Genomic DNA, 21,278 nt, shown 5'->3' on the forward strand with positions numbered 1-21,278 from the left:
GAAACTTTCTGTATTCATACTTTACATGATTTAGTTTGTTTGACAGGAACTATAATGATGTATATATATAATTTTGGATATTATAGTGGTATTATATTAGTATATATATAGTCCTACCTATGGTTGAAAATATATCATCGAAAATATATTACAGGTCGAAAATATTACAGGTTGAAAATATATTACAGGTCGAAAATATTACAGGTCGAACTGGGAGGCTAAAATTACAGGTTGCACTTTAAAATACCTCATTTAGCAACGACAGCGCTTTTAAAAAACGCTCTTAAAGGGCCACCTACTAAAGCGCTTTATTACTAAAAGCACTGCCTAAGATTAAAAAAAAAAGAAAAAAAAGAAAAAAAAACGCAACCTACGAAAGCGCTTTTGGAAAAGCGCTCTAATAGGGGGGGCTACAAGAGCGCTTTTTCCAGAAAAAGCGCTCTTATAGGGGGGGGGGGGGTACAAGAGCGCTTTTCCAGAAAAAGCTCTCTTATAGGGGGTCTACCAGAGCGCTTTTTCTGGAAAAGCGCTCTTATAGGGGGGCTACCAGAGCGCTTTTCTGGAAAAAGCGCTCTTATAGGGGGAGCTACCAGAGCGCTTTTAAAAGCACTTTCGTTACCTACGCCAGCGCTGGCTTTGGCAGCGCTTTAAAGCGCTCTTAAAGCCCAAAAAAAAGTGCTCTTATAGGGCTTCCGTGTTGTAGTGAGTAAAGATGTCAACACAAGAAATGAGTGATGATCAAAAGAAACAATTCAAAAATCATCACAAGTCTAGGACTATTCTGTTGAGTGCTATTTCTCCTGCTGAATATGAGAAGATATCAAACAGAGAAACTGCCCATGACATCTTTGAATCCTTGAAGATGACTCACGGAGGAAATGCCCAAGTCAAGGAGACTAAAGCTCTTGCATTAATCTAGAAGTATGAAGCCTTCAAGATGGAGGATGATGAAAACATTGAAACAATGTTCTCAAGATTTCAAACTCTAACTGCTGGATTAAGAGTGCTTGACAAGGGATATACAAAGGCTGATCATGTTAAGAAGATCATCAGAAGCTTGCCCAGAAGATGGGGCCCAATGGTGACTGCATTCAAGATAGCAAAGAATCTGAATGATGTCTCTTTGGAAGAGCTGATCAGCGCTTTGAGGAGTCATGAAATAGAGCTGGATGCTAATGAACCCCAAAAGAAAGGTAAGTCTATTTCTTTAAAATCTTTGAATAAAAAATGCACTAATGCTTTTCAGGCTGAAGAAGAAGATTCTGAAGAATCAGAAGAAGAAGAAGAAGATGAACTGTCCATGATCTCCAGAAGGGTAAACCAACTCTGGAAGAGCAAACAAAGGAAGTTCAAGAACTTCAGAAGTTCCAAAAATCCTGAAAGAGGAGAATCTTCTAGTATTAGAAGATCTGACAAAAAGAAGGTCACATGCTTTGAATGCAAGGAGCCAGGTCACTACAAGAGTGAGTGTCCAAAGCTTCAGAGGGAGAAGCCCAAGAAGAAGTTTCAAAAGAAGAAAGGTCTTATGGCTACTTGGGACGATTCAGATTCATCAAAATCAGAATCAGACTCTGAAGATGAGCAGGCAAACATTGCGCTCATGGCCACTATTGATGATGGATCAGAATCTACATCAGACTCAGATTCTGAAGAGGTATTTTCTGAACTATCTAGAGAAGAGTTAGTTTCTATTCTAACTGAAATTCTGGAACTCAAGGCTCAACTTAATATCAAATACAAAAAGCTGAAGAAGCTATTTGAATCTGAAACTAAGAAGCTTGAAGTAGAAAATTCTGAACTAAAGGAAAAAGTTTTAAAATTATCCAAAGATTTTGAATCATCTTCTGGTTCAGAAAAGTCTATTCCAAGTATGAACAATATTCTTAAAGAATATGACTTGAGTTTTAGAAAGTTCTTATCTAGAGGTATTGGAAGAAGTCAACTTGCCTCTATGATATATGCAGTTAGTGGAAACAAGAGAGTTGGCATAGGCTATGAGGGTGATACCCCATACAAACTTGAACCTGTAGATGATATGAAAATCACATACAAGCCCTTGTATGATCAGTTCAAGTATGGCCACTTCCATGATATTAGGCTCACATCACATGCCAAAAGCTTTCACATTACACACACTAAGAAGCATGTGACACAAAATAGAAAATATCATGTTGCTCAAACTAAGGAATATCATGTTGTACGTCCTGTTGTTTATCATGCTAAACCCAAGTTCAATCAGAACTTGAGGAGAACTAACAAGAAAGGACCCAAGAAAATGTGGGTACCTAAGGAGAAGATAATTTCTGTTGCAGATATCCTTGGCAGCAAAGAAGACAAAGCAAAACATGTCATGGCACCTGGACTCTGGGTGCTCGCGGCACATGACGGGAAAAAGGTCTATGTTCCAAGACCTGGTGCTTAAGTCTGCTTGAGAAGTCAAGTTTGGAGGGAACCAGAAGGGCAAGATAATTGGCTCTGGAACCATAAGTATTGGTAACTCTCCTTCCATATCTAATGTACTTCTTGTAGATGGATTAGCTCATAACTTATTGTCCATAAGTCAATTAAGTGACAATGGTTATGACATAATCTTCAATCAAAAGTCTTGCAAAACTGTAAGTCAGAAGGATGGCTCAATCCTATTTACAGGCAAGAGAAAGAACAACATTTACAAGATTGATCTTCAAGTTCTTAAGAATCAGAAGGTAACTTGTCTTATGTCTGTTAGTGAAGAGCAATGGGTCTGGCACAAAAGATTAGGCCATGCTAGTTTGAGAAAGATTTCTCAGATTAACAAACTTAATCTGGTCAGAGGACTCCCTAATCTAAAATATAAATCAGATGCTCTTTACGAAGCATGTCAAAGGGAAGTTTTCCAAACCTGCATTCAAGTCTAAGAATGTTATCTCTTCCTCTAGGCCGCTAGAACTTCTACACATTGATCTGTTTGGACCAGTCAAAATAGCATCTGTCAGAGGGAAGAAATATGGATTAGTCATCGTAGATGATTATAGCAGATGGACATGGGTAAAGTTCTTGAAACACAAGGATGAGTCTCATACAGTGTTCTTTGATTTCTGCACTCAGATTCAATCTAAGAAAGAGTGTAAAATCATAAAGGTCAGAAGTGATCATGGTGGCAAATTTGAGAACAGATTTTTTGAGATTTATTTCAAAGAAAATGGTATTGCCCATGATTTCTCTTGCCCTAGAACTCCACAACAAAATGGAGTTGTAGAGCGAAAGAATAGTACTCTACAAGAAATGGCCAGAACCATGATCAATGAAACCAATATGGCTAAGCATTTCTGGGCAGAAGCAATAAACACTGCATGTTATATTCAGAATAGAATCTCTATAAGACCTATTCTTAATAAGACTCCTTATGAATTGTGGAAGAACAGAAAGCCCAACATTTCTTATTTCCATCCATTTGGATGTGTATGTTATATTCTGAACACTAAAGATCATCTGCATAAGTTTGATTCTAAGGCACAAAAGTGTTTCCTTCTTGGATATTCTGAACGCTTAAAAGGCTATGGAGTATACAATACTGAAACATTGGTTGTTGAAGAATCAATCAATATCAGATTTGATGATAAGCTTGGTCTTGAAAAGCTAAAGCAGTTTGAGAATTTTGCAGATATTGAGATCTCTAACTCAGAAGCTGAAGAACCCAGAAGCAAAGTGTCAAAAGATCAAGTTGCTGCTTCATTAGAGAATCTCAGAATTTCTGAAGAGCCAGCTATCAGAAGATCTTCTAGACTCAACTCTGCTCACTCAGAAGATGTTATCCTTGGGAAGAAAGAAGATCCTATCAGAACAAGAGCATTCCTTAAGAACAATGCAGAATGTCAATTTGGTCTGGTATCTCTTATTGAGCCAACTTCTGTTGATTAAGCTCTGGAGGATGCTGATTGGACAATTGCCATGCAAGAAGAACTCAATCAGTTTACAAGGAATGACGTATGGGATCTTGTTCCTAGACCAAAAGGATTCAACATCATTGGAACCAAGTGGGTCTTCAGAAACAAGCTAAGCAAAAAAGGAGAAGTTGTAAGAAACAAAGCTAGATTGGTTGCTCAGGGCTATAGTCAGCAAGAAGGTATTGCCTATACAGAAACCTTTACACCAGTGGCCGGGTTAGAATCTATTCGCTTATTAGTTTCTTTTGCCACTCAACATAACATCACTCTATATCAGATGGATGTTAAGAGTGCCTTCTTAAATGGTTATATAGATGAGGAAGTCTATGTCCACCAACCTCCTGGTTTTGAAGACTCTAAGTCTCCAGAACATGTTTTTAAACTAAAGAAGTCATTATATGGCCTGAAGCAAGCTCCTAGAGCTTGGTATGAAAGATTAAGTTCTTTCCTTCTGGATAATGGTTTCACTAGAGGAAAAGTGGATACTACTCTCTTTTATAAAACCTTTAAAAAGGTTATTTTAATTTGCCAAATATATGTTGATGATACTATCTTTGGAACCTTTAATGCTACACTTGGAAAGGAGTTTGCTAAGTCTATGCAGGCTGAGTTTGAAATAAGCATGATGGGAGAACTCAAGTATTTCCTTGGGATCCAGATCAATCAAACTTCTGAAGGAACTTATGTTCATCAGACCAAGTATGTGAAAGAACTTCTGAAGAAGTTTAATCTTTTAGAAAGCAAAGAAGCAAAAACTCCTATGCATCCAAAGTGTGTTCTAGGTAAGGATGAGGTAAGTAAGAAGGTAGATCAGAAGCTCTACAGAGGTATGATTGGATCTCTTCTATATCTTACTACTTCTAGACCTGCTATTTTATTCAGTGTTTGTCTGTGTGCAAGATTCCAATCAGATCCTAGAGAATCTCATTTAACAGCTGTTAAGAGAATTCTGAGGTATCTGAAAGGTACTACTAATGTTGGTTTAGTCTACAGAAGATCTGAAGAATACAACTTAGTAGGATTTTGTAATGCTGATTACGCTGGAGATAGAGTTGAAAGGAAAAGTACTTCTGGAAGTTGTCAATTTCTTGGAAGTAACCTGATCTCCTGGTACAGCAAGAAGCAAGCTATAATTGCCCTCTCTACAACAGAAGAAGAAAATGTTGTTGCCGCTGGATGTAGTACACAGATGCTCTAGATGAAGAGTCAGCTAGAAGATTATAAGATATATGAGAGTAACAATGGGCTGATATCTTTACAAAACCCCTTGCTGAAGATAGGTTTAAGTTCATTCTGAAGAATATCAGTATGAATTTATGCCCATAATGAAAGGATGAGAAGTTCTCATATATGGATTATATTTGAAATGATCAGTTTTATTTTTCTTATAAGAAGTTCTGATGGTGTTCAAGTAGATATTCTGATTTTGTTATTGCTAACATTTCATATGTCTAAGTTGATTCAGAATTTCTTTTAAAGCAAAACAGCTGTCACCAGCTATTCTAGAAGATGAACACATGTTCACTCTATTTGGACAAGCATGCGTGCAGTTGATGAGACGCCACCCTAGGTAACTGAGCAAATCATTTCAAATATCACGTTTTACCCTAACGTCACTCAACATTAAATGCATATGATTTTCTGCATCTTGTAACTGTTCATTCTCAGAATTTAATTGCATTTAGTTTTCAAATCCGTGTCTATTTAAACTGCCCTCATCATCTCATTTTCTCTTTTCAAGCATTCATTCTCTCTCTTGTGTATGCATTTAAACTGCCCTCATCATCTCATTTTCTCTTACCCTAAAAAGAAAACCAAGAATCTCAGCAAAGTGTCAATGATTGCTTCTTCATCTCAAATTGCTGGTTCTTCGTCTCAACAACAACAACTAGAACAGGAACAACAACTCATTCCTCAGATCACTTGCTCGATTCCTAGAGATCAGTTAGAAGTTATTTGTGAACTGATGGTGGATGTTGATAATCTGGAAGAACATAATGTTCATATCAAAGATAACATGGTCTTTCAAGGATGGTCGTCTCTGTTTCTTGAGTTCTGTGGACCAGTCTATCTAGACTTGGTGAAGGAGTTCTGGGCTTATGCTTTTATTATTTCCTAAAGCAATAGTTTCGTTTGTTCATGGAAGATTCTTTTCCATCACTGAAGATACATTGAGAATGTTGTTTGATTTGCTGAAAGCTGAAGGTGAATTTGAAGCAACTAGTAGAACAAACTGGGATGCTGTCTATGCTGAACTCTACACAGATGTGAAGAAAACAAAAGATGTCAAGGATCTGAAGGACATATACAAAGTATGGACCAAGATTCTTCTAGGTTGTTTCTATCACAGAAAATCAACCAGTTCGTCCAACTTCATCAATAAAGACCAACAGTACATCATGTATTGTATTGGTACTCAGAAGAAGGTTGATGTTACCTACATCATTTTCAATCACTTGTGGAATGATGTAAGGGACTCTAGAGATGAGAGCAGATCAAAGAAGAAAGGAACTGTTATTCCTTTTGGGAGGATTATTACCAATCTTCTGGTTCAAACCAAGATGGTTGAAGAACTGGAAACTGATGGAGTTATCAAGGATCCTTACACAATCATTGGGAGTAACTTGAATGCTACTTCTTTGAGGAAAATGGGTCTAATTCAAGCTATTGAAAATGCTCCTCATGCTATTCCAGGAGTTAGAAACAGAAGAGGTCCAATTCTTTCTAAATTTGAGATGTTCTTTCTAAATGAACAACCAGATATTAAGGTTTGTTACCTTAATCTTATCAAACAAGATGGTTCTATTGATGCTCCTCTTGGGGTCTGCAAGCAGAAGCTTCCGACTACCAAGGATGGTATAGTAGAAGTTTTTCCAGAAGCTGATTCTCAAAAAGAAAGAAGGACAAAGCGTAAACAAGATGTTACTTCTATCAGTAAGGAGAAGAAAACTGAAGAAAAAGTTGCTGAAGAAAATAACGAAGTTGTTGTTGAAAAGGAAAATAAAGAAAAAGAAGATGTTGTCGTCAAGAAGAAAAAGAAGAAGAGTGAGAAAGCGGATGATACGAAAAATGATGAGAAGGAAGCTGAAAAGAAGAAGAAGAGGAAAAAGACTGATAAGACGGATGATGAGAAGAAAGATGAGAAGGTTGAAGAGAAGAAGAAAAGTAAGAAAGATAAGAAGAAGAAGAAAAAGAAAGTAGAAAAGAAGGCTGTTGAAGGAGAACAGAAGAAGGATGAAGAGGAAAATAAAGAAGAGGCAAAGAAGAAAGAAATTTCTGCTGGAAAGAAGGTTGAGATTCAGAAGAAGAGGAAAGAAGTCGAAGCTGATTCTGAAAGGCTGCCAAGAAATCTAAAGGTGTGTTTATTTCTGAACCTGGTTCTGTTCCTTTTGTTAGTTCAAAATTTGTACCAACAGAAGTTCCAAAACCCTCTCAACCAGAAATACAACCAGAGAAAGCCTCCACCAAACCACCTTCAACCACCAAAGTTCTCACCCCTCCTTCTTCACCCAAAACCATTATTGCTTCTGAACATCCCATTGCTGGACCTATTCTTGATGTGTTACCCCTTCAAACCCTCTTTCCCCCTCACACAAATATCTCCACTTCTCAACCTCCTCCTCATGCAAATTATTCACCCGTTGCTTCTCCTACTCCCATCAACCCCACCGCATCAGAATCTCCAAATTCTGATTCTTTAAAAGAATTATTCTGTGCCTGTAACTTTACCCCCAAACCTCGTCCTGATCCTGCCTTTGTGAACCTGGAATATGAGGATGAAGCAAAATCATTGCTTTCTCTTGATAGAGAACCTGAACCCTACTTCATTCTGAACCCAGATTCTTCTTCCATCCAATTCAAAACCCCCAAAACTGAACTTTTTGTTGGTGTAAGTTTTGAATTTCTGAAGCAAAAGGTACAGACATGACTAGAAGCCTTAAAGGTTGCACATAATGCTAGGACGGATTATGCTGCTACAAGAGGTCTCTGGAGATCTTTCAGAAGGGAGATCAATTCCGACCTTCTGAAGCTTCAGAAGAAGTGTGAAGCTGAAGCTCCTGGCCCTTGTGGATTTCTAAGGGATTTTGAAGATAGTTATTTCTTTCCCATCAGGAGTTGGAAATCCCTTAAAGAGAAGGAATTCGTTGATGAGCTCGAGGAAGTGCATCTACTTGCTATGGTTGTGTGGAAGCCTCATTACAACGTTCTGACTGGAGACTTTTAGTCTATATTCAACTGGCTTAGGGAGAATCCCTCTGAAAAAGCGCCAAAGATGGTATATCCAGAAGTTGAATACCCATCAGAACCTGCTGCTCCTACACCTCCAAAGAATTTGGCTGAAATTCTTATGGCTTTAGAGAATTCAGAAGCTGAAATCCCTTCTCCTGTGTTTGCTGAAGTTGCTTCTGAATCAGAAGCTGATGTTGGAAATCAAGGTGCTGAAACTCAAGATGCTGAGAATCATCCTGCTATGCAACCTCCTCTCAAGGAAAATCAAGCTGATGTTCTCATGGTCAATGTTGCTGTTGAGAATCCTCTGATGGACAATAGCTTTGATGCTTCTTCTGCTGGACCTTCTGTTCTGATGAACAACATGAAAGGCTCTTCAACAGAATCAAGTTGATCTTGCTTCTCGTCTGGACAAGCATGAGGAAACTCACAATGAGTTCAGATCTTTTATGAAGACGCAGCCAGAAAGCACTGCTGAGATTCAAAACCTTCTGGCCAAGATAGCTTCTAAGCTAGGCTAGTCGTAGTGTGTCTTCGTCTTAGATGTTTTCTTGTTTCTTGCATTTTTTTCTTGCATCTGCTTCGATCCCTTTTGTACTTATGATATATTTTGTTAATCAATAAAATATTATCTTCTTCACTTTATGTTGTTTTATCATCTGAATCTTTTTTATGCTTTTTGATGTTATGACAAAAAGGGGGAGAAACATGATAATTGATTTGGTTTATTATATCAGTTGCTGGGATTAAGTCTCAACATTCCTAACATTATTTGCAAGTTCTATGTCTTTGAGATTTTTTGCAGGATTGAAGATATTCTGAAAAAGCTCAACATGAGAAGCAAATACATGAGGAAAAGCAATTCTATAAAGAAGCATGTTCTTTGAAAATTGAAGCAAGCTTAGTGTTGTGAAGCTTCAAGATCAGAAGTAAGAAGAATGTTCTGATATTCTCATGGCAGAATATGCTCTGATACATTTTCTTCTCTCATATGCTCTCATACATGCTACTTATTAAGAATCTATCAAGAATGCTCTGATACAATCTATTCATTAAGAATGCTCTGATACATTCTTGATTCTGATATTTTTGTCCAGTATGTTCTGAAACATTTCAGGATGTAAAGATGCTCTGATGATGCGCTGATACATTCAAGAATGTTCTGATTCAATCAAGCATGCTATGACAACAAAGAAGAAATTCAAAGCTCTGAAGCTGTCCTATGGAAGCAAGAAGCAGAAGCTCTGAATGTTCTGAAGTTCTTGGTAAAGTGAACGTCTCTGCTGAAATGAAAAATACTCAGGGAAGTCTTTTATTTATAAATTCTTCTAGTATTTATTTCAGGGGGAGATTGTTAATCTCAGGGGGGGACATATTCACACACTTTGATTATATGCTTATGCTATATCTGTGTAATTGTCTTTTGTCATCTGATATTCTGATTGCAAATTCATATCAATTATATATGTTTTTTTCATCATCAAAAATGGGGAGATTGTTAGAACAAGATTTGTTCTGATCAATATTCTTGTTTTGATGATAACAATGTATATGAATTCTGTATAAGACAATGTGGCACTCTAATCCTTTACATTTTCCATTTCAGGAAATATATAAAGAGTATGTACAATTCAGCACAAGAAGCACTGACTCAGAAGGTTCAAGATTGCAACATCAGAACATGCTCTCGCAAGACATCAGAAGATGGTCAAGCAGAATCAGAACATGGTCTATGAAGCATCAGAAGAACATGAGATCAGAAGCAGAAGCACTGAAGTTCTTATGGTATCACGCTTAAAAGTCAGAAGACAAGAAGATGCTCTGCACCAAGCTGTTTGACTCTGATTATTCAAATGTTGTATCTACAAACATCAGATCAGAAGCAAGTACAAGATGACAGGCTACGTTGACTGACAAAAGGAACGTTAGAAGCTACAAAAGGAAAAGTTAGTAAGAGCAGCAAAAGCAAGGCTCGAGGTAGTTGACAAAACTGTGAAACATTAAATTTAGAGTTGTACGAAACACGCAATGCATTAAATGCTCCCAGCGGTCATCTTCTCAAAACGCCTAGAAATATGAAGTTCTGATCAGAAGAAATAAGAACAACTCTTGCAAACTTACTGAAACGCTGCTGAATTCAATACTCACGAACTTCATCTTCAACCTCACAACTATTGTAATATTTAGTGATTGTTAAGCTTAGAACTTAAGAGAAATATCACAGTTGTGATTATAGCTTTCTAAGAAGCATATCAATACTCTTGTAAACATTTATTTTACATTGATTTGTAAAAGGTTCTTAGAGTGATCAGTGAGATCAGTAGACTCTAGAAGACTTAGAAGTTTCTAAGTGGTGTATTCCTAGAGTGATCAAGTTGTGATCAGTATACTCTAGAAGACTTAGAGGGTATCTAAGTGGAAAACCAGTGTAATCAAGATTGATTAGTGGATTAAATCCTCAGTTGAGGTAAATCACTCTAAGGGGGTGGACTGGAGTAGTTTCGTTAACAACGAACCAGGATAAAAATAATTGTGTTATTTGTTTTTATCTTAAGAGTTTTTAAAGTCACACTTATTCAAACCCCCCCTTTCTAAGTGTTTTTCTATCCTTCAACGATCTTTTATTTCTTTCCCATTTCTAAAAGCCTTTGTCTTTTTTCTTTTTCAGGGTAGTGGCAAACCTCCTTTGACACCAACAAAAGGAGAAAAATATAGAGGTGATGTCGCCGCTATCGAAGAACATGAGGAGATTGCTTCTCCCAAACCAAAAGAGAAGAAACGAAAGAAACATAAGGCAACCGTCTCTTCTTACCAAGATAAGAACCTCGCTAATGTCAAACTCAAAATCGTTCCTCCTCCTCTCAGAGAGTCTCAGCCCCAACCTTCTGGCAACTTGATTCTAGAGTACATTGGGAGTAATGCTTCTGAACCTGACACTCACCCGGTAATCATTTCTTACTATTTTCCATCTATCGATAAGTCAAATTTCTTCTTTATTCTAATACTCTTCTTTTAGGGAAAAACCATGATCCCTATCCCCACCAATCAAGGTGATCTCTCAGATGAAGGGAACCAATCTCTACCCCAAAGCAATGTTGCTCAAAACAAAGGATCTTCAACTGGAGCACCACTATTTGAACCAACTGACGCTCAACAAGAACAAGAAATTTCTTCTCTTGTCGAAGACATGGGAGAGGATTTGGCACATACTGAAGAAGCAAACTCAGGGGGTGAAGACTCTGAGGAAAATCCTAGTAATCTTTCTCTTCATGTCAATTTTCCCAAAGATTACGATGACAATCTATCCACTGGAGATGTTGAGCAATCTTTCGACCAAAATGAAAGAATTACTGGGGAAAGTATGGAACCTGAAATGAGCAAAGATCCTATTGTCGAAACTGCTGCTGCAACCAGCACACAACCTATCTTTGTCCAACCTGCTGCGACCCAGAATCCAACTTTGCCACTTACTGAAGAGGAAATGACTACTCTGAAGCAGAAAGACCCTCTTAGATACGTGAAACTGATGATGGCTCAGAGGGAATCCTCTTCTGACAAAAGTATGTCTGGGGCTTCAACTCCCTCCGGCACTAGTGCATCTGAGGCATCTTATGATGATCTTTTGAAGCAAGTGAAAGAGTCTGCTTTCGAAGTTAACCTCCTTGAGAGACTGAAGATAGAAGCGGGTGCTAGTTCGAGCATCAAGAAGCTGATAGGAAAGATCAACATTACTACTTGCCCCACTGATGTAGGCGAAGCCCTTATCAACATCCAAAATCTAGTTGATCAAGACCAGGCAGAACGAAACAGAGGAATGGACGCTACTACACAAATTAAATCAATTGAAAGCGCCAAATCTACTGAATTTGACAAAGCGTTTGTTGCTTACGAAGCTTCTGAAAAATTGCTTGCTGCCCAACAATTAGCACGAACTAGCTTCAACAATTATGCTTCTTCTATCAAACTCTGGGAATCTCAAATCGAAGAGCTGAAGCAAAAAATTTCCAAAGCAAAAATAGAGCAAGCTGCTATTCAAGGTTTGGATAGCACAGAGGCAGACAAGTTGGCGAAGCAAAGTGTCGAACATGTCGAAAAAGCTACTGCTATGGACATAGAGGTTGCTCGCCTGAAGGAAATTCAAGTGGCTGCCCAGTAAAAAATGGGTTTGGCGAAGATAAAATACCAACGAATGAAGGCCTCTGTCCGTTTTTAGTCTTTTCAGTCTTCAAATTAATTTTGTTTGTAATTTACTTTAAGACAAGACTTGTAATTTTTAGCAACTCTGAACATCTCAATTCAATCATTACTTTAGCTATAATAATTACCTCTATATTATGAACAATCATAACTTTAGGCATTCCCTATGATCATTAAGTTTCGATTAAACCTTTGGGTTCCCCAAGCACGCAACCGTCAATTAATCATGACTCACGTTTTACCAAATGTCTATTCAATTCTCAAGTATGCTGGTCGTGTGATGATTTAGCTTCAACTTCCTAGGCACAACCGCGACGGACTATATAACTCCCCTCGAGGGATCCAACACGTGGTCCATTATTATTTCCTTTGCGTAACCAACTCCACTCCAACATCTTTGGTTTCCCTATCACCATCACTACAAAACTCATTTCAAAAGTGATTAAGTGTGAAGCCAATGGAGCTCGCATTGCTGAACATGACAACATGCTTGTTTTGACGTCCTGAGAGTGGTGTTTACCGACCCCAATAAGGCATTCACTACCTTTATAGGCAGGATCTGGCATCAAGTTCTTATTTTTAACTTTCGTCCCAGGATGGAAGATCAAGACAGAGTAATTCTTGAAGACCTCAAGTTCTTATATCCCCTTCTTCGCATGGAGAAGGTCAACATGCCTCTTGCTATTTTCAACTATTACAAGGAACAGATCATGTACTCACTCCAAAGTGAGGTTCTTTTAATTCCTTACGGAAGGCTTCTGACTCACATCTTCATCAAGACGGGTGTGATCAGAAAAATGCGTGCAGCGGGATTATCGGATTTCCTTGCAACAGTGTGTGGGGGGAAAATAGATTTAGAGAAGTTGTGTTTTGGTCGCGACTGAAGTTATCTTCTAGAGTTATTTTATTAATGATGATGCATCCTAGGCTTTATACATCACTTTTTGTACTTCTGTTTAACATGCAGCCATTTTGGCGAAATGAACATTTTGGAATGAAATATATATCCGCCATTTTAGCTATAGTGTTAACTTCTGATATCTACGTTGTTGCAATCTTAACCTCGTGCATAAATGGCTTATATCTTTTTAAATATTTCCCATTTACTTTTAGGATCCTTCGATCCTCTACTAGTTCTTCTATCTCATAAGCATTATTTGAGAATGGTTTCAGAATCTGAAAAGGTCATTCCCAATGTGGAGACCATTTTCCCAGAGCCTTATTCTTTTTATCCATAAGTAATATAACTTTCCAAATTAAATCATTTATAATAAAAGTTTTACCTTTGACTTTTTTGTTATATGCTCTTGCTACTCTCTCCTTCTGCCTCCTCAAGACTTCCAATGCGCGCAACCTTTCTTCGTCTAATTCTGTCAACCCATTCATCATCATCTCCCAATATAGGTTATATGGGATTTCTCCTTGCTTTTGGTTTCGTATCGATTGCAAGTAGATTTCAACAGGTAAGACTGCATCACATCCAAACGTTAATTGGAAAGGTGTACTATTTGTTGCTTCTTTAGGAGAGGTTCGGCAAGCCCAAAGCACTTGATCTAGTGTCTTGTGACAGTTTTTTGGCTTTTTTCCTACGTGCTTCTTTATCAACCCAATAATTACTTTGTTTGCCACTTCGACTTGTCCATTTGCTTGAGCATAATAGGGTGTGGATGTTAACAATTTGAATCACATTTCTTTTGAGAATTCTTGCATCTTTCGACCAATAAACACTGATCGTTGATCCGTTGTTATCATTTCTGGGATTCCAAACCTATACAATATTTATCTTTGAATGAAATCTATGACCATTTCTTGGTCTACGTTTACCAATGGCACTACTTCGACCCATTTAGTAAAATAGTCAATTCCAACAAGAATGTACTTTTGACCTTTAGATGAAGTAGGTCGAATTTGACCAATTGAATCTAAAGCCCAACCCCTAAATGGCTAGGGCTTGATAATTGTGTAAGGCTCACTTGCAGGAGCTTGTTGGATTCCTGCATGTATTTGACATTCTTGACAGCCTTTAGCGAATTCTATACAATCCGTTAGCATGGTAGGCCAATACATCCCGTATATGAAAAAACAACCATTTCATTTTATGGCCTACTTGATGTGCCCCACATGTTCCACTATGAATACTAGATAAAGCTAAGTACGCCTCATTCTCACGCAAACATTTTAGTAAGATACCTTCAGAAGTTTTCTTGAATAATTCGTTCCCCATCAAAATGTAAGACACAGCCATATACTTGGTTTTTCAATCTGTATTCAACAAAGGATCTTTAATATACTCTATAATTGGGGTTCTCCAATCTGTGCTTGTTAAAGCATCAATAGCCAACACTTCGAATTCCTCTTCGTTAGCGTAACCTAAACGATTTCTTTCCAAATCGCTTGGAGACAATTTGGTTGCCATCGCTTTTCCTCTAGCTTCTCCTTTGAGATTTTATATCCTGAAGCTATTTGTGCTAAATCATTAGCTTCTTGATTTTTAATTCTGGGGACATGCTTTATGTCTACATATTCGAATTTTTTGAGCAGCCTATTTGTAATAACGAAATAAATGATCAGGTTCTCCTTGATGCACTTATATTCCTTCGTTAGTTGCTTGATTACCAATTCTGAGTCACCTTTAATTTCGTCCCTAGTTGCCCCCAATTCCAACAAGGCTAAAGAGTACTCAGTCAGGGCTAAAGCCCATTTGCCAATTCGATTGTGTATTATTGGCTTTGATAACATGTACTTGATAACATCAAAATGTGAAGATACATACAAATCTATTGGCTTAATATAATTTGAGTTTAGTACATGAAAAATGCAAACATAGGCACAACTTTTCTATCGAAGTGCATCTAGTTTCTGCATCATTTAATACCCTACTTAGATAATATATGGCCCTCTCAATGCCATTTTCATCTTCTTGTGCTAACATACTACCTATAGTAGTGTCTGAAGCTGATATATACAGTCCCATAGGCTTCTTTCCACTTGGTGGTGACAAGATAGGCGGATTCATCAGATACTGCTTTATCTTTTCGAATGCCTCTTGGTGTTCATTTGTCCACTCGGAATTTCCATGCTTCAGACGCAAAAGAGGAGAGAAGGCTTGAATTCGACCACTTAAATTTGAAATAAATCTCCTCAGGAAATTTATCTTCCCTAATAAAGATTGCAATTCTTTTAGTTGATGGCGCTTTGGTCTCCATGATAGCCTTTGTTTTATTCTGATTAATCTCTATCCCCTTTTTGTGGACCACAAAGCCTAAAAAATCTCCAACTTGCACATAAAATGCACATTTAAGAGGATTTATTTTCAAGCCATGTTTTCTCATTCTTTCGAATGATTGGCTTAGATGGGTTAGATGATCTCCGTCTTATATAGACTTTATTATTATGTCATCTATATAAACCTGCATGAGGGTTTCAATGTAATCATGAAAAATAGAGTTCATTGCACGTTGGTATGTTGCCCCTGCATTTTTAAGACCAAAAGGCATAACGATCCATTCATAAGTGACTATTGCCCCTGGGCAACGAAAGGCTGTTTTGGAAATATCCTCTTCTGCAATGAAAATTTGATTATACCCGGAATAACCATCAAGCATGCTAAGATTTTCATATCCTACAGCCGAGTCAACTAGCATTTCTGCCACAAGAATTGGGTATTCGTCCTTAGGAGTTGCTGCATTCAGATCACGAAAATCTATACACACTCTTAAAGAACCATTTGTCTTAATAACTGGAAATATATTTGCAATCCATTCAACATACCTGGTGGTCTGAATGAAGTTGCAGCGAAGAAGTCTTTCGACCTCCTTTTTAATCTCCGAAAGTATCTCTGGGGCGGACCTTCTTGGTGTATGCTTGATGGGCTTCTTGCCATACTTAATAGGCAGTTTTAGTTCGACCAGATCTCTCTTCAACCAGGCATCTCATCATAGTCCCAAGTAAAACAATCTTTATTTTTCTTTAGTAATTCCACTAACCTATTTTTCATCTTGGGGTACAGTTTAGCACTGATGTATGTAACTCTCTTCGTGGTTCCATCTCCGAGATCAATCTCTACTAATGGGTCCTGAGATAACATCTTTGCACCTGATGACTCTGGATCTTTCTCAAATCCCAAAGGCTCATCGTCATAGGTAGCGTCTAGCCTTTGGTTTAACGTATCTTCGTGTACCTGTTCTTCAGGAGGTTCTGGTATTGTGTTTGCCCCATATCCTGTATCTTTCAACATAATGCTTTTGGCCCCAACAGCCATGTCAATAATTTCGGCTTTGAGAGCCGCTATTCTTTTGTTCTCATCCATATAGGCCGAAATCTTTTCGAAGAATGAAGACTCATAGATAATCAACGTCTTCGTCCCAGCCCGAAGGCCGTGTTTCTGTTGATTATTCTTCTTCAAAGTCTCCCATGATCTCACGATTCCATTGAAAACCATTTGGGTGGAGAGTCAGAAAATATAAAGCATTCTTGTTTGGGGAGTAAGCATCTTCAACTGGGCTACATGGGCTTATATTTCCCAGATTCCTGTCAAAGTTTTCTTTATCTGCCTGGTTTACTTCGCTCATGAAGCAACTTTGGTCAGCTTCTATGTTCTCCATTATGCCATATGTTCTCCAGATAGATACCCTCTGATGCATGGTCGAAGGTACTGCCCCAATACCGTGGATCCATTACCTTCCAAGGAGCAAGTTGTAATTGGCCTTTGCTGGAACCACCATGAACATGGTAGGCCTTGTGATTGATCCCACAGTTAAATCCACCTGAATAACTCCTAGAGTATGTTCTATTTTCCCTTCGTAGTTCGATAAAACCATGTTATGAGGTTTCACATCTGTATCGAACATCCCTAACTTCTTCAGCATGAATTGAGGCATGAGATTCACTGTAGCTCCTCCATCCACCAGAACTTTATTTACTCCTACTTGTTCTATTTTGACCCTTATAAAGAGGGGTTTGAGGTGGTTCTACATCCCTTGATGTGGCCGCTCGAACTGGGCATTTTTCTCTTTGATGGCGCCATTACTAAGGACGTAGTAACACACGGGCTTATGCTTTGCCATCTCTGCTGCATCAACCTCATCATCATCATCATCAACCTCGGTCTCCTGGTTGTACTCGTGCGGTAACACGGAGACCACATTGCAGCAATTCATGTGTAAAGACGAGACTCCATTAGAATCGAAGTCATCAGTAGGTATATCATCCTCTCTCATTTGTTTTTCTTCAGCTTTATTATAATCCATTTTCCCCAACAGGGAATAACCTTCTCCCTACGGAAGGTTTGGTTGAATGCATTTTGTTTGGGAAAGTTTTTGTATTGCTGGATTCTCCGATTTCATTCGAAGCTGTCTCCTTTTCTACTTTCTTCAGCCTCTGGTGCCTTCTCCATTGGGATCTTGACATAGGATTCTTACCCTTGTAGTTCCCCAGTCTAACGGCTTCCCTTTCTGATGCCTGAAATTTCTTTCTGTAAGCCCAATACGTTCTTCCTCCATTGTCGAAGTTCCTCCACTTGTCTCTCTTTGGCCCCACTTGAACCTATTTGTGCTCTGAGACCTCTGATGGTACTTTGAAGGTAACTCTTATTGCTTTTGGATGTGGGATATCCAGTCTTCTTGGGATTCCCTCTTGTCGAAAATGTAGAGATATGGATTGCCCCTGCGGGCATCCTAATTTTGATTGGAGGGGATTCTTTCGAAAGATTCTGAAAACCTTTGATGGTAAACCGCCCCACATCTAGGACACATTAAACAGTCAGTTTCGACTTTGTGGCAACGAACAAGAAAACCTAATAGGCTTTCTCCGGGTTTGGGATACACTCCCAGCAATTCACCTTCCTTTCTCCAGTTTCTGTCAGCTTTAGCACGCTGCCACCTTTCATAGTCTTCAGCCACCCTTGGATTTACTTGTATACTGCACCTGAGGCATAATAGCATTTCAGAACTTTGTTTGTGACATCTCCAGAGGTATTCTTTCAGAGTTTCGTCAGGTTTGGGGTGATGAGACTGCACCCCTTCTTTCTTCAAACAACTTTCAACTTCCTCCATTTCAAGGGTTGAATGGTCCAGACTGACCATGTTGACGTCTAGGTTGGCGCCATGAGCAATTGTCATTTCTTCAAACTTCTTCCTTAGGCCTTCAGTAGCCATAGTTGTCTCTCCAACAAGACCTTCAATAGTCTTTGGTTCGACTGAAGCCTCAGATGTGACCTCCTTCAGGTCATCAGTAACCTGTTTTCCAACTTGGACATCTTCTTCATCTCCTAGGATCCCTCTTGCTCCAACTTTGACCATGTCAACCATGTTGATCTAGACAGGCTCAGTGTAATTTGTGTCAGCAATACTGAGGGGATTAACGTCTATCTTCATATGATTTCTTCCTTTGTTTGCAAACTTCAGACGTCCTTCCTTGATCGCATTCTGGATAAGATCCCTGAAAAGGAAACACTGTGATGTTTTGTGGCCCAAAAAATTGTGGTATTTACAGTAGCCTCTCTTCTTCCGTTTCTCTAATGGAGGAATCTTAATGTTAGGAGGCAAAACCATTTGGCCATCTTTCACAAGCAAATCAAATATTTCATCACATTTAGTTACGTCAAATGTGTATGTTTTCTTAGGAAACTTATCATTCTTTTCAATCTCGACGGGATTTTTTCCGTTCGATGGTGTGATTATCTTGCAAGTATAAGGGCCTGCTTCTTTTAATTCGGTTAGATCTATTTCGCAATCTTCAAAACCATATTGGTCCTCGAAGATCTCTGGTTCTCCTTAATCTACTTCGACGTAGGTAACCCTTTCCTTTTTATATCTTTTATTTGCTCTAGCCTTCTCAGCCTTTAATCTTTCGACCTAGCAAACTCTATCAGCCAATTGGGCCATATCTCGCAGATATTGAGTGTCCAATTTCTTCCTGATGGAGTAATCTAGACCTCCAGCGGCCATTTCGACTCATTCGTGTTCATATACCACTGTGAAACATCTAGCTTTTAGCAAACGGAACCTGTTCAGATAATCGTCTATAGGTTCGGTGAACTTCCTCTTAATACTGGCCAATTCTTTAAGACTTATTTTGGTTTGGCCCATATAGAATTGTTCATGGAACAATCTCTCTAACTGAGACCAAGTATCTATGGAGTTTGGTGGTAGTGTTGTGAACCATGTGAAAGCGTTCTTGGTTAAAGAATTGGGAAAATACTTCATCCTCAGATCCTCATTGTTTGCCAAATCTCCCGCCTCCGTCATATACCTGGCTATGTGCTTTGTGGTAGATTCACTAGTATCCCCTGAAAATTTGGTAAACTTAGGGATCTTGCAACCCCTAGGTAATTCAATTTGTAAAACATAATCAGTTAAAGGGGATGCATAATTTGGCCTTCGAAGTCCGGTGTTTAAAACATTTTGGGCCATAATCCTCTCTATCATAGCAGTCAAATTATTCTCCATCTGGTTATTTTGCCTAACCTTGTGAATCACTTCATCAGCATTTTGGTTTCTATTAACCATCACTACCCTCCTAGGTTGTTCTTCAAGAATCTCCTGTCGAACTATCTGTTGCTCTAATCCTGCCCTCAAGGGTTCAGTTTTGGGGGGTGGTCTTGGCGGTCGAACTTGATTTATGGTTGGTTCGTCCGCCTGAATGACTAATTGCTTTGTCCTTCGACGCACTGAGGTCTCAGGAGCGCCTAAAAAGTTGGCTATTCGACCCATCTGTACTAACAATTGTTGACATGTCTCAGAGTTATCTTGATTGGTCCGGTTAAGGTTTTGTATTAAAGGAGAAAAGATAGCATTCATTTCTCTTGCCAATAAACCTACCATATCTTGATTACTAGCGTCCATTTGTTGTCAGAACGCGGCTTGATTATTCGTTGTTATTGTGGGCATGACATTTTGGCCTTGGACATTTTGCCCCACATTATTCACACCAGAACTAGAGTTTTGGAACGGGGAAAAGGATGACATATTGGGTGCCGTATAAACAGGTATACTACTACTTAAATCCACCATGTAAGAATATGGCATCCCGTAAGGTGGATCTCTCCATTATCTCTGGTCTCCAAACCCTTGGTTCGGAGGGGGTGTCCCCTGAGTACCAAATGGTGGTATCTGGCTCACTTGTGCATTCGAAGGAGTGGTTATCGTGGTTGTAGCGGCAACAGATGTTGAATTATTCCCTTGGATCGTTCCTGTAGATCCAGGTATTGGACCAGTTACGGCCACTGAGTGCGTTGGCGCAGACATGGCATGTGATTGGGCATTGGGACCTGTAGTGTTTGTTGCACTATCATTGTTATTTCCCGATCCATATGGAGGATCCTGTTGTCCCCCTCTGTTAGTGTTATTAGCCATTCTCTTAGTATATTTCTTCTTAGGTATTGGTTGGTTATTGTCGAAAATTTTACCACTCCTAAGGTTCATACAACGCAGAAGGCAACGAAAACACTAAATCTACAAACTTAATTGAAATAAAAAACACTTGTGTTATCCTCGGTTTTTTGTGGGATGCGAACTCACTCTTCTTTTATTTTTGAGTTGTGAAAATCAGAGAGTCGCCACCGAATTTTATTTTATCCAATTAAGGAAAGGTTTATAAAAGAAACGGAAAAAGACCTTAAAGAGATTTTGGGTTCGGGGGTAGGTTATACAAAGGGAAGGTGTTAGCACCCTTTGTATCCATGGTTATCCATGGGCTCTTAATTGCTTAGCTCACTTGTTTGAATCGTTTGTCTTGCTTTGAAATGCTTGTATGTGGTTTTAAATATTTTGTAAAGAGTTAACTTTGTAATGATCCTTGTGCGGATGTATACAAAGTGTTTATCTTTCGAAAGATGTTTTGACGGTATAAAAAAGATTTTTAACTTCGTAATGATCCTTGTTTGGATATATACAAAGTGTAGTCTTTAGAAAGTTTGTTTTGGAA

The 21,278-nt window shown here is 38.6% G+C and overlaps 1 protein-coding gene across 1 annotated transcript; it reads right to left on the reverse strand.

Moving 5' to 3' along the window:
- Nucleotides 1-19,306: 19,306 nt before the first annotated feature.
- On the reverse strand, nt 19,307-20,197 carry LOC131659253 (uncharacterized). The gene has a single exon (XM_058928463.1). It carries the CDS (start codon nt 20,195-20,197, stop codon nt 19,307-19,309), a length of 891 nt encoding a protein of 296 aa, XP_058784446.1.
- Between the last annotated feature and the right edge of the window lie 1,081 nt (nt 20,198-21,278).

This window comes from Vicia villosa, linkage group LG3 (genome assembly GCF_029867415.1).
Source record: "Vicia villosa cultivar HV-30 ecotype Madison, WI linkage group LG3, Vvil1.0, whole genome shotgun sequence".
NCBI classification, from domain to species: domain Eukaryota; kingdom Viridiplantae; phylum Streptophyta; class Magnoliopsida; order Fabales; family Fabaceae; genus Vicia; species Vicia villosa.